General features: G+C 34.5%; 1 protein-coding gene across 2 annotated transcripts in view; it reads right to left on the minus strand.

The window, feature by feature from the left end:
• Positions 1-2,350: 2,350 nt before the first annotated feature.
• The window catches only part of GLRB (glycine receptor beta), a 52,938-nt gene continuing 40,117 nt past the window's right edge, over positions 2,351-15,171 (minus strand). Inside the window, exons 8-10 of one of the 2 annotated variants that reach the window (XM_028520958.2) lie at positions 11,454-11,606; positions 9,103-9,395; positions 2,351-4,048 (exon numbers count right to left, since the gene is read on the minus strand). In XM_028520958.2, coding sequence (XP_028376759.1) covers positions 3,752-4,048; positions 9,103-9,395; positions 11,454-11,606 — 743 coding nt within the window. In that variant the 3' untranslated portion in view covers positions 2,351-3,751. Of the gene's footprint in view, positions 4,049-6,274; positions 6,374-9,102; positions 9,396-11,453; positions 11,607-15,171 lie in introns of those variants that run through there. The other variant, XM_036031970.1, reaches the window with a different exon arrangement.

Raw genomic sequence — 15,171 nt, forward strand, 5'->3', positions numbered from 1 at the left:
TCACAGTATATTCAAGTCCATCAAAAGGGTTGCTTGTAGCATTTTAAAAACCATTCAAATAGCTAAGTTTTTGTAACTATGAGGTGCTGAAGAACTAGAGGATTAGGTTACATCCCATTTTTTAAAAAATTAGTAATCAGTAAGAGTGTGTTTATTACTTTTTAAAAAATAATCATTGAATTTGATGAGTTGACATTGGCCAATAAAATTGTTTAGGTTTTTAGTTGTACAATTCGATAAGACATCATCTGTATATTGTATTGAGAGTTAACCACCCCCGCCTCCCAAGTCAAGTCTCCTTCCATCAAAAATTTTCCCCCTTTACCCTCTTCTACCTTTCCATAACCCCTCTCCCCTCTGGTCACGACCATACTTTTTTCTGTGTCTAGGAGTTATTTTCTTTGCTTAGTCCTTTCACCTTTTTCAACCAGCCTCCCAAACTTCTTCTCTCTGACAGCTGTCTATCCGTACTCTGTACCTGTGAGTCTGTTTCTATTCTGTGTATTAGATTCCACATGTAAGTGACTGGCTTATTTCATTTAGCATAATACTTTCCAGGTCCATTCATGTTGTTGCAAAAGGTAAGATTTCCTTCTTTTTTTAGGGCGAAGTAGTATTCCATTGTACAAATGTACCACAGTTTTTTTATCCACTCATCTACTAATGGGCACTTGGGCTGCTTCCAAATCTTGGCTATTGCAAGGCTATCATTTCAAACTGAAGGTGAAATAGAGTTCCCCAGACAAAAACAAGCTAAAGAAGTTTGTTACCATCAAACCAGTATTACAAGAAATGTTAAAGGGTCTTCTTTAAGAAGAAGAAGAAATAATAAAAGAACACAGTTAAAGGAAGAAAATGTCAATAATCACTTACCTATCAATAATTACTTTAAATGTAAATGGCTTTCAGGGGTGTCCAACCTTTTGGTGTCTCTGGGCCAGAATAGAAGAAGAGTTGCCTTGGCCACACATTAAATACATTGCTACATATAATCACAAAAAACATCTCAATGTTTTAAATAAATGTACAATTTTGCATTGGGCCACATTTACAGCCATCCTAGGTTGCATACAGCCCACGGGCTGCAGCTCGAACACACCTGGGCCAAATGCTTCAATCAAAAGACATAGTGTAGCGAATATATAAGAAAACAAGACCTACATAAATGCTGTCTACAATTGTAGAAACCCACCTTAGATTGAAAGACACACACAGACTAAAAGTAAAGGGATGGTAAAAGATATTTCATAAAAAGGAAATGAAAAAAAAGCTGGGTTATCAATACGTATATCTGACTAAACAAATACTAAGAGACAAAGAATGACACTACACAATGATAAAGGGAACAATCCAACAAGAGGTTATAACCCTAGTAAACAGTTATGTACTCAACATAGGAACACCTAAATATGTAAAGCAAATCTTGAGGGACATAAAAAGAGACACTGAAAGAAATACAGTCATAGTAGGGGATTTTAACACCCCATTGACTTCATTGGATAGATGTTACAGGCAGAAAATCAACAAGGACACAGCAGCCTTAAATGACATACTGGATCAAATGGATTTAATTGATATATTCAGAGTGTTTCACCTCAAAGCAGCAGGATATACATTCTTTTCACATGCACATGGAAAGTTTTCTAGGATAGACCACATGTTAGGCCACAGAATGTCTCAATAAATTTAAAAAGATTGTATCATATCAAGCATTTTCTCTGATCACTATGCTATAAAACTAGAAATCAATCACAAGAATGAAAACTGAAAAACACCCAAAGATATGGAGACTAAATAACATGTTACTAAATAATGAGTGGGTTAACAATGAGATCAAGGAAGAAATCAAATGATACTTTGAAGAAAATGAAAAGTAGGACACAACAACCCCAAATGAATGGGACAGAACAAAAACATTTCTCAGAGAGAAAATCACAGCACAACAGGCCCACCTCAAGAAACAAGAAGCTCAGATAAACAATCTAACTTTACACACAAGGGGACTGGAAAAAGAACAAAAGACAAAAATCCAAATGAGTAGAAGAAAGGAAGTAATAAAGATCAGAGCACAAGTAAACAAAATAGAGCCTAAAAAAACAATACAAAATAGCAGTGAAACCAAGAGCTTGTTTTTTGAAAAGATAAACAATATTGACAAGTCTTTAACCAAACTCATGAAGAGAAGAGAGGACCCAAACAAATAAAATCAGAAATGAAAGAGAAGTAACAACTGACACTGAAAAAATGAAAAGGATTGTAAAAAAATATTAAGAACAACTATATACTATCCTTTAAAAAGTAAAGTCTTCAGTAAAATAGCATTAAATTACATATTGAAATTTGCATAAACAATATTTAAATACATTTCATTATTGAACTGACCATACAAATTTCAGCTGCAATAAAACTCTTCAAATGATGTAAATATATTTATTTGGTCCTATGTTTATGTTATGTGAATTACTGATAGCTCTAATTTCCACTATGGAATAATAAAAAAAGTACATTGGCTGTAATATTACTAGGAAATGGAAGTCTTAGAGACCATAAAGTGCCTTTTTCAGGTTGGAACAAGATAAAAGTAACTAAATTTAAGTAGTCTAGACTTTTAGCAAGAAAGAAAATACAAATAGAACATAAACAAAGATATTTACTTAATCTTCAAATATGTTGTGACAAATCAAAGAATATTTAAATACAGAAAGAAGAAATTCAGAAACATTTTACTTTTACTTAAAATATGTAAGCATTTTAATAAAATAAAAAAGTTAAAATACTTCAATTATTATGGGCTTTAACCCCCATCCTGCAATACAAGTTACTTCTAGTAATAGGGTATTTTCCTTCTGGTTTCTTAAAAATGATGTGAAATCACATATCCTTTACTATATTTCTATTTAAAATATTTACCACTCTTTGTAAGGCACAATGATTGGGTATACTCTGTATCAACAAAGTAAAGTCCATGAAAATATATTTAGGTTTTATGTGGATTAAACATAATTTCTTTTTTATCAGAAATATTTAATCAATATATCTGTCCTTTATTTTTAGTTTATCAGAAGCCAGAATTCAGTATGCCTTTACATAAATACAGATTTCTTTTTGTTTCAAAAAATGATTGCTATATTTTATCATCTGGCATTTGGACAACACAGGCACTCTTTAAAATGAGTTGATTTTATAAATTAGTAAATTTTTGAACTTTATTTTTCCACAGAGCCCACATAATTATAGCCGATATACTTCTTCTTACAAAGTTTAAATGATATGTAATATAATTTTGCTTATTCTGTGATAATACCTACTAAAATTATACAAGAATAAGATGGCTTTCTCTGAAGGGTATGAAGAAGGGAATTGGAAATACTACATTAGAATGGTGATCATAACAGGACTCAGCGTGCATGTGACTCTATCATCGGTATTATCTGAAGTGCTTGCAGTTTATGCTAACTGAAGAGAATTGTTTGAAGTTTATTTTATGCAGTATGCTTATCTTTCATTTGTTCCTAAAGCAATATGTTTGCTATACATATATACATCATTATTTAGCACATATGGAACAAGACCATGCTGCCATTCAACATGAAAGTGCCACATGTTTTGTTTTGTTTTGTTTTACAATCAAATGGCATCCAAAATGCAATATATTGCTATGAAAATGCAAACATTTTCACAGGCTGGCATTTATGAATGAGGTTGGTCACAATGAAATGGGATTTTATTTTATACCAGTGGAAATGATATATCATAAATATATAGACCAATATATAACATTGAAGAACAGGAAGCAGAATGGAAACAATGCTCTTGCATAAAGATCAATTCTCTTTGCTGCTGTTGGAATAACGGGTTTGGCGGGGGGAGGCTTCTTGTTGCTCTTTGCCTGAGATTTGCCAAGTCCATTGTTGACTTCAATAGGTTTCCCATAGCAGTCATAATTGGATAATTCAAAATCTCTGGGTAAGCTTCCAACAATGCTGAAGTCATTAGATCTCAGGTCAGACTTAGAAGTACAAACTTTTTTGCACCTTGTCTCACCAACCTGGAAGGAAAAATTAAACACAGAATGTGTCCAGAATTTTCTATTTATACCAAAAAAACACACACATCTCTTCAAAAGGATGTTTTAAAAATAAGATATAATAGTCATCTGATGAAACCATCAGACTGCCTGAACCTTAAACTCTAAAATGCGGCATATATAACAAGGCTTATGTCATGGAATGAACATTAAATAGGTTATTTTATATTAAGGTATCAAAATACAAATAAACATTTATTTTAGGTGTTCTCAGGCTTGTGAGCCCTCAATTGAAAGACCAGTAAGTACACATCCACTATTTAACCAAACCTCAGATCAGAGTCCTACGATACATGGCTTACAGAAACCTTCTGGTGCTTCTAGCCTTTGACTTCCCTGTGGAGCCTATTTCCAAATAGGGTGGTTTTCAAATGACCAAGGCACTTATCAACCCAATGAGATAGACTGCTGTCTCTAAACCACACTTACAAATAAGGACTAAAAGGTGGTCATAATTATCGTGAATCAAAGATTTGCTAGTGAAAGGTATTCCTAACGTCAGCCAAAGTTGAATAGCCAACCACTCGGATAATCGAAAGAAATTGTGTATGCTACAGAGATTAGTCTGTTAATAATCTGAGTTATTAAATTGGAATTCACTCCCAAATGCATACACATGACTTTGAGATATCATTCATAGATAAATGGATAGATAGATGATACATAGATAATTTCCAGACCTTCCATTTAAATTCCCCAATTTGAAATTTTAAAAGGCCACTTTCAGCAAGCAGTGTGTCATCCAAGCTCCCTCACCATGCACACACCCAGACTCACACATTCTCGCTCATAAGCCTTTCCTGTAAGTGTTCCAGACAGAAGACCACATGTAAAGCTCCAGCTTTTCAGGGCTGTTTGAGGAATGTGTAATTCTCAGGATGTGTCAATGAATTTCCGTATAGAGTACGTCATCACCCTGATTGGAAGAGAAGTGGAGAACAGACTCTACATACCAAATCTTTGCTTCATCCTCAAACTATCAAAGAACCTTCAAAGTCTGGGACACTGTGTGGGTATCTCAGTCTTTGTCTCTTTAGTATTCTCTGCTCCAAAAGCACTAGATGCACTAACTCTGCTTTGGAATCCACTCATCGAAACAAAGAACTCTAGCTTTGGACTTAAGAAGCATGACTTCCTATTTTACATATAAAAGGTCAAATGCATTTACCACAGAAATGTGTTCACTATAAATCATATTTTATATGTAGCTTTAGGTGTGGTTTTAGTTGTAAATAACCAAACAAGAAGTCAAATTTATATGGTATTATAACTCATCACACACAAATACTTGAAATTTTCTAACCTGTTTTATTTACTTAAACAGATTCTTAGATCCTGCTAGCAATTTTAATGATGTTAGAATTTTATCTCCCATATAATTTATTCAAATGTTGGTACAGAATGTTTATTTAGAGAGAGTATTTAAATATAGTAAATAAGTCAGTAAAAGAAGAATAATTTTGTCAATGAAAAAAATATTGTAAAAGCACTCCAAGAACTTCAATTTGGTTATGCTAAATGTATGACCATTTATTTTATTAAAACCTTTTCCCAAGAGGTAGTTGAAGATTTCTGTAGTACAGTAGGATTGCATGTGTGTGTGTATGTGTGTATGTGTTGGTGCAGAGAATGTCTAACTGCCACAGAAGTGATTTTTAATGACATGACACAACTAAATAAAGTATAAGATTACGTTTCTACTGGGAAGTCCTCAGGTCCCTTAAACAGCTCATGATTCATTAACTAATTGGTTGGGCTCACCTTGCCCCATTCATCAGAGATTTGATACAGACAATTTTCTTTCTTAGTTACTTTCTACACATAAGTATTGTATCATCTATGTACATGAAAGTACAAAAGAGTTTATGATCTAAGTACTATTTTAAAGAATTCTAATATCACATGAAGAGGGATTAAATACACTGCTTATAAATAAAACAGTAATTCTACTTAACATTTTTAAAAGTGATCTTGGTTATATTAATCTTTAATTTATGATTTCTCATTTTTTCTTCATATGAATATATGTCTCTTTCATATAAACTTGTCACTTCTCAAAATTGCTCGTAGCAAAAATGAGGTAGTATGATAATGAAATGGTCAAAAATGTTGAAAAGTAATGTTGAAATGCAGATAGAAAACCACCTAGTGCTACAAATTTTAACCTCTAAGATTTTCCTTCTAGTCCTTTTCTGTATGCATCTATATACATTTAAGAGCAATAACCTTATATGATATTTCTTGAACAGAAGACTTAGGCATGATTTCAATGTGATAGTGGTATTTCTACAGAAGGTAAAAATATGCTCAGAAGTGAATAAACTCTATATATTATACTAACTTTAAATCAACCCTTAATTTTAAAACCATATTACTCCCATAAAGAAAGACGTATCTCATTCATGTGTGAACAGCAGCTTTTATGATTTAATTTATTCAAATCCACAGGCACAGATATTATTTTGTCTTTTACTCAAAATAACTGTTTTAAATGGCACATGCCACAAACTAGGTGTTGAGAAGATGACGATACGACAGCAGTAGGTCCTCAACCTTACTTATTGAATGAAAAAGAAATACGTGAGTAAACAAATTAGTAACCAAAGTATTGGAATGGCTGAGGAAGAACAAAATTTAGGGAGGGGAAACCTAGACAATTATAAATGTATAACAGTATATTTTTATATGTAGTCAAAATTATGAAAACTTCTTACTAAAAGCTAGGGTAAATTATCATTGATCTTTCTTAAATTTTTTATCATTCCTTTCCTTAGCAAGAGCAATATTATTTTAAAATCAGCATTGTATTTTTTCTACAACCCCAATTTTATTATGCTTACATTAATTAATACTGTATCTATCTAAAAATAAATGACATATTATCTGACTGAAATTACTCAGCAAAAGCTTATATCCTGGAAGTGAAATATACTGAAACAAATATATTTTGAAACCAAAATTATAATTAATTTTTTCACAGGAAAACCACTAAATTAAAAAGGCAACATTTTATATTTCTTTTTTATACTTTCTTTCATGTGTCAGTGTGTAACCATCTTACAAATTTACCATGCTTACATATTTACTGTAAGTTTGATGTGACATTAAAGCTAAGTTATTTTTGGACATATATTCTCATTTTGAAGCCTGTTTGAGGATACAACTATTACATAGTTATACAGTCTTAATTTTGGTAATTGCATTTCGACCTGTAAGAAATAAGAGTAATCTACATTTATTTCTGGATATTAAAATTTTGGGTCAATGTTTAAAATCCCTAAGCATCACTGTATGATTTTTATAGTAAAATGTCATTGCAATTTCAGAATCCAGACAGAATCCAATGTATTTCTATTAGCAACTGAAAACATAGAGAATTAAAATATAGAAGCTCTTAATTAGGTTGAATTTCTGTTCATTGGGTAATTATTGCAGTGCTTGAAAGGTGAATTTAAATAATTCAATTCAGTCTAATATTCTGGATCCTATTTGTTCTTTATATTTATGTTCATGAATAATCTTCATATGTTCTCCAGTACTCTGAAAATCTGGTTTTCTTGTGTCTCCTTCCCTCCATACCCCACTTCACGGAATGTATTAAGATTCCAAGCTCATCCGCACATTGGTGTTGGGTGTTGCTAGAGAACTGCTACAGTTATTGAGGCCCCGTCACATACCAGAGAATGGAGCTGAGTGCGGCACTTCTGGAAATCTACAGAACACCTTTGCTTTCAGTCTCCTGATCTCATCCCCAGGGTTCAAGTTAGAGGGAGGGAGAATTAATTGGTTGGAAACATGAGGAAGTGGTAAAAGATTATGAGATGTAAATGGAGGGGCTCGATATGTCATACACAAGACTGCTTTAAAGCACGCGAGTTCTGCATTAATGAAAATTTTATACTTATTCCTCATAAAGTAGATCACAGTATTAAAGAGTTATAAGGCCTGAAGAACACTCCTGCAAGTTAACAACTAAGAATTTGCAGAAGTCTTGGCTATAGGCTCTGAATATGAGTTTAATGTCTTAACAAAAAGAAAAAAGAAAATCTACAGGCAGCTCCACATAGGAACTGTGCTTTTGTACCTGAAGATACATATGCCATAAACTTGTCCAATTAAGTAAGAGGAGTGATAGTGGTCAACAGACTAACAGGGTAGTATGGGGCCAGGACACACACAGAGCAAGCAAGATTTTCCCAGACTGTAGGATGCTATGGACCTATTAGTCTCTTGGGGAATTTACCATGCAAAGCTCAATAGAAATGATTGCCTCATTTATTAGTCTTCTTAACCAGAGATCATCAACAGAGGCACTTTGGGGAGAGTGGACAGCTATCCCTAATCCGTGCAGCAGCCTGTTGCTCCAGTATTTATCAATACCTGAATTTATAACCATCACCTGCTATCCTGAGAACTATGACCAAGTACAAGACAACGTGAGGGGTAAAACCTGTCCAATTCTTCTCCGGGCACTCAATGTTGGACAGGGAGGATCCAAAACTATGGGCATAGTTTCCCTATGGGCCAGGCATCCAAGGAGTAAGTAACCTGCCTGTCACGTTCTGTGTGAAACTCTCTAACCTGACAGGGAGTGTGTAGGGAATTAATCAAGAGCCTGCTCCCCTAAGCCTTCACTGTTGGCACAAGGCCAGTGCTTCCCCAAGAGTCCTCCAGCCTTTCCCTAAGGCTTATCAAATGAGACACAGTAAGGAGGTCTGTAGTTCTGGGAAGACCTCCACATTGGATGGTGTCCATCACAGCAGAAGGGTATCGTTAAACTCAGTGAAAAGTCCTCAAGAAATTTGGTGTTGATTTTTTTCTTAATTAGTATGTGATCTAAGCGTTTTCTATTTGTTTTCCAAAAAGTATGCTGTGCTTAGTTCCTTTTCATCTATGAGAGAAAAATGAGTGAATACGAATTCTGTCAAGCCTTTACACCCACAGAAAGTATCTCTCCTGACATTACAGAGAGCCATGCCGGGGGAAATCATTTCGTTGGAGAATTTCATTCTTACCTGCAAAGTGCTAATGTGAACCGGAGTCCCTGTACCGTTCACAGTGTTCTTTTTAGCCACATTTCCACCTTTTCCATCTGCTTGCTCAGCTTTAGCAATTCTGGCTTTTTCTGCTTCAACTCGTTTTGGGTTATTTAGCATCACCTGGACCACTGCATACTCCACAAGGGAAGCAAACCCAAAGAGCAGGCAAGCAATGAGCCAGACGTCAAGAGCCTTCACGTAGGATACCTTGGGCAGTTCAGCAGCAAGCGTTGTGCACTCAGAGGCCAAGCTGAGTACTGAGAAGATGCCTACAGAAATAGCAGTGGGCATTAGAGTTGCTAATGAGCCCTGTGAAAAAGTGTCCTGCAATCATTACTCCTTGACTAATCCCTCTCCAGTACCCTCCAAAGACCCATGAACAATTCATCAGGTCCTTTTAAAGCACAAAGAGTAGAAGACATAATATGTACATACTTTTTATGGGAGCATTATTAAAAGTTACTGGGGATGTTTGTAAGTTCGCAGCCTTTTAAATAAAGAAGTATAAATTTAAACAGGTATAAAAACACATTTTGGAGCTGGTTTAAATATTAAAGCTATCTAAAATTATTCTATCATATCTCAGAGGAAGCCACACAGCTTATTTCATTTTTCAGCATTATTTTAGGCAGCTACAGAGTTGAATTTTATCCCATGAACAACTAAATCAGGACAAGAACATATAAAGCAATTTTCTGATAAGGGTCACAATTTAAAAATATAATAGAAAAGACAAAGTAGAGAATATCCCTGGTTATTTCAAGGAAAACAAATGATTCCAGTTTTCACGGAAATAGTAAAATTCTGCTACATGCATTATTAACAGCACAAGGAAAGCTAGCTCCAAAGTACCTCTGGGAGCCTGTCATTTCAACTTACACAGGTGTGGGCAAAAGTAGGCTTACAGCTGTTCATATGGAAAAAGGCATACAGGTTATGACTATTACAATAGCTATACTAACTCGAAAGAATGTCACAGTAGCAAGAAATCCTACTTTTCCCACCCCTTACTGTATGAGAGAAAGATATTCCTAAAAAACAAGAAAATATTGACTATTTTGGGAAATGCATAATATTCTCAACAAGTCTAAAAATTTAAGTCTAGTTTTGGGTATTTTATTCCCAGAACATTATACTCCATAGTTAAATCTCATTCTCTAAAACAGGGGTGTCAAACCCATTTTCTCCAGTGGCCACATCAGCTTTTCGGTTGCCTTCAAAGGGCCAAATGTAATTGTAGGACTGTATAAATGTAACTACTCCTTAACTAGGGGCAAGGAGTATATTTGGCCCTTTGAAGGCAACCACAAGGCTGATGTGGCCTCCGGTGAAAATGGGTTTGACACCCTTCTCTAAAAGAATTAATTTATCAGCTGTCAATGTCTTCAATACAGACACATAACGCTTAGAATAAAATTTCCCACATTTTTTGGTTATTAAAATATAGATTTGGTCTTTGTGGTTTTTATTAGACATAAGCTACCAATTTTCTTATTCAGACAAAGTTGTTCTTTTCATTGCTTCTTTCCCAGTTCCCTTCTTCCTAAAATCTGTATGTCATTTAATTCTTCCAGTAAGTCAGGAGGGAGGTTGGCAGGAGGCCTTTCTGATGGAGGAAAAAATGAAATGGGACAACCAGTCAGTCACTGAGATGTCAGATATGTCACATTTTACCCATGTGAGTTCCAGGTGATGTTCACAACACACACACACACACACACACAGTAATGAAAAATTTTAAAAACACTCCAAAAAATCAAAACTTGTTAGAGTGTCCTTATTTTAAAGTTTATTCACTTAACCTAGAAGAAGGATTCCTATAGTGATACAATTTTCAAGTCTGACTAAGGTGTTTCTATGTCACAGAGCATTACAAACAACAAATTGGAAAGTGTGGGTAACCAGCCCTTACCCTCTCCAGCCACTGCTGATGATATAGCACACTGTAACTGATGTTTAGGGAAATGATGCTTAGTCATTTTTAAAGGAATTATATTTTATATCCTCTGATTATAAGGGTACGAGAATATAAAATATTACTTGGATGATTTACATTACAATGATTGTTTCTAAGCTTGTCACTATTGGCGATTTTAGAGTTTAGTTATCTGTGAATATCACAGAAAATACCCCAAGGACACAAAAAGAAAAAACTTAGTTTAATTACAGAGGGCACAAATAATGAGAAAATCTAGTTTAATGCCATGTTTTGAAGGAAGTAAAAAATAAGCGGAAGAAAAAGGTTGCTGGCAATTTCCAAACTCATTATTTCAAAATACTTGATTGTATACTCGGTCATATAAAGAGAGAAGTGTGGGGCACTTTACCCAGCGGCACTCGGGCAGCACTGGCATCCGGGTTGATCCAGAAGGAAAGCCAGGACAGAACCACGATCAGCAGGGTTGGCGCATAGACGCCCATCATGTAAAACCCGACTTGTCTCCTGAGGGTGAAGATGACTTCCACACATGTGTAGTACCCTTTCCAAAACAAACATGGAAAGTATGAGGTTCTCACCCACATACAACATCAAAATCAATAAGGGACCTATAAGTCACTTTTATTTGAGGTATTTTCACAAAGTAAACTCGACCAAAAAAAAGTTGTTTTTTTTCCCTATAAATATATGACATTGATGTGATCTAAGAGGATGACATTATGGAATCGGGTTCACCTGACCTTACACAACTTCATTATGACATTGAGAAATAGATACCACGTGTGGCTCCACTAGTGCCTGTCTTGGCTTTTACGCTTTTGTTCAGAGAATCTGCAATGGACTTGGAATTGTCATTACCCACGGCTCCTCTCCAAGTCAATGGTCCAAAAAGGAACCCTGCAGGGAGCAGCAAATCAAAGTGGGGCATGTCCAAAAGAAACACTCCTGGGCTGTGCATGACCATATTAATTTTTCAGCTACCTATACCACTTCTTATCTAGGAAGATGGCAGTCTCCAATGAGTTACATGCATGTTTAAGCCTTAAAAAGTAAGAAAGTATTGGAAGTAAACATTAGCAAGAATAAGAAATGTGTTTTCATGTCCTGGATGGTGTAGCTCAGTGGGTTGAGTGTGGGCTGTGAACCAAAGGGTTGCTGGTTTGATTCCCAGTCAGGGCACATGCCTGGGTTGCAGGCCAGGTCCCCAGTGGGGGCCATGTAAGAGGCAACCACACATTGATGTTTCTCTCCTTCTCTTTCTCCTTCCCTTCCCCTCTCTTGGAAAAATGAAGAAGTAAAATATTTTAAAAAAAGAAATATGTTTTCATTTTATATAGATACAATATTACAAAATGCAAGCACCTGAGGTTCCTCTCAATTCTCCCTTCCTCTGCTCCAGGCCCTCAAATGTCAATTTCACTAGCTGAGACAAATGCAGAAATTGCTTTACAACATAATTCCAGAGCTGCCCTGACCTCAGCTAGTTCCTAGACTTAATCACAAATTATGAGCAGCCTCATAATAGTCTTTGCTGACTTGAGACAGAAATAAATGACACAAATACTTGCCTAGCACTGGAATATATTCAGATTTTTTAGTCTATTTTTTAAATGTTTTAAGCATTTCAGTCAGCAATTTAAATACAATATTTAATGCCTAAAGCAGTTAATTTAAATAAAAATGTCATTTACCCTTCAACATAAGTAGAGTTATATAAAATACCAAGAAGTTAAATATCTTCCATTGTGTTCAGCTTAAACTGTACATTATTACCTATAAATGTTGAGACAGATAACAATGAATAAAATAATTCTAGGGAAAGGACAATATTACATTTAACTAGTTTATATTTTAAAAGTAATATGTATCTGTTATTCTTGGTTGGGAAGGATGTATATACTTCTGACACTAGAATGATCTTTACATTTATTCATTAATAGTACCTAAGCATACTCACATACATTAGGGTTTTAATACATGTAAATAAAGATTGCTATTCACATCATCTTATCAAATAATTTAGATTAAGAATCTACTTTTCCAATGTGAATTATATTATTGTTACCTCTGTGAAATTAGAAACATATTAAAGCTAATATGGAAGAATACTAAATAGTTGATTTGACTGAAGCAAATTCTAGTTATGCCAAATGTTTCCATGTTATATCAAAAAACTATAAATGCAGAGTGTTTTTTTCTTTTTAAATTTTCTTTAAAAATAGGCAACTCATTTAAAGTTTACACAGGTTTTAAAAAGATACGAAAGTCAACACAATAAAAATTTTCCCTCCCTTTTCCGTTCCCAGCCACTCATCCTAACTTCCTGCCTGAACAAGCAAGAGCATATGTTTCTAACTAACAATCATATGCAAAATATCCAAAATGCGATCTTTCATAAATTCAATATGCTGCGGTTAAGAAGCTCACGGTACTTTCTACATGTGGTTCTGAAGTACCTGGCTTTATAATAGCATCACTTGCTCAAGTTAAATTTATATTTACCAGTCGTGCAGAAAATAGAGAATGACACAATGTGCTTATGTACGTAGGGGTAGCCTAAGTGGTCGCAAATATGGTAACAATTTACTGCAGAGTTGTTCACTTGAAGACGAATATTTGCATTCGATCCCATCATGTTTAAATGACAGCCTAAATAACATGAGTCCTGTATTCTGAAGCAGGTTTCCACCATGTCCCTTTACGAAGCCACCTCTGGGGAAACTTCCCAAGATTTGGATGCACTTGGCAATAAATACATGCTTGGATATTATTGTGATTTGCTCCATAAACTTTTATGAGAAACATTTCTTGATCTTTTTTGATCTTTTCCTGGTACTCTTACGTTTATGAGAGGCAGGTGGGGAGCTAATTGATAAAAATGTTCATTGGCAAATTTAATTTACTTTCTATTTCCTGTGGGATTTCATTTCATTATTATCTACTCAGGCTTCCAATTTAAGTATTTCTGTATACTTGTTTTCCCATGTATTTCTCTGCCTTTGCAATTTCTACAATTACAAAAAAACTAACTTTTAATGAAGTTAAAGCCAATTATTTATGATATTTCTGTACACAGTAAAGAAAATGTTGGTCATTATTATATATATGTTATTCTCTAACTTGGTTAAGCATTCCATATATTTTGAAAGTTCTATTTTTCTAAATACATTTCTAAATACCATCCAAGTACTACTTTATGTTTACTTATATTCCTATGACTCAAGTAAATGTTAATAGAGCATATTTATTAAAACACAGTGCCAATTACGGTTAGGTTACCCATAAGGTTTTTTGTTACTATTTGCTATTTTTCTGTAACTCAAACAAGTCTACAAAACCCTTTACTTAACATAAATCTTCATTAATCCCCCAAATCCTCTCTATCATAGCATGCCTTCTCCTTTCATTCTCAGAACTAAAACAAACTATATTTATTTGTTTACTTGTTCACCACATCAGAGTGTGGATTTAAAAAGGGCACACATCTATTTTATTGCTCATCCCCTGTGGAGTCCCCCAAGGGAGACTTTTAAATGGAGGGCTCAGAGGTGAGAAAATTAATACCCTCATAATTTTCAATGCTGCTACACAATTTTATGCTTATTACTTAAAATTAGAAATGAAATTATCAATTTAAATTCATCTCCAGATGATTTTAAAACTTCGATAGGACATACTAAATTTTTTTTTCAAAACAGTATAGAGACCGTTTAGTTTGAAATGCTAACAATATAATCTGGATGTAGGTAACTATTTTCAAAGTACAGTAGGACTGACTCCGCAGGTTGTGGAGCGACACCAGACTCCCTGTCCCAGGACGTCATTTAGAAAGAGTAGCCTGTGGGCAAGTGTCTCTGCTCCATTATCCGAATGTGTGAAATAGAGATAATGAAAGTAATGAACTCAGTGGACTGCTGTGAGGATTAAGTTACAGAATTCTTGCAAAGCAGTTAAAACAATGCCTCACATAGAACAAGACCACAAAAAGCCATTTATTAAATATGTGTCTATACAACGATCTCAAATGACTTTTCAGTTTTTTATTATTATTACTACTAGGTGAGTCGTAAACATTGCTAAAACGTAGTCCTCATGCTTCCTTGAGT

The sequence above is a fragment of the Phyllostomus discolor genome, chromosome 8 (genome assembly GCF_004126475.2).
Source record: "Phyllostomus discolor isolate MPI-MPIP mPhyDis1 chromosome 8, mPhyDis1.pri.v3, whole genome shotgun sequence".
Taxonomy (NCBI): Eukaryota; Metazoa; Chordata; class Mammalia; order Chiroptera; family Phyllostomidae; genus Phyllostomus; species Phyllostomus discolor.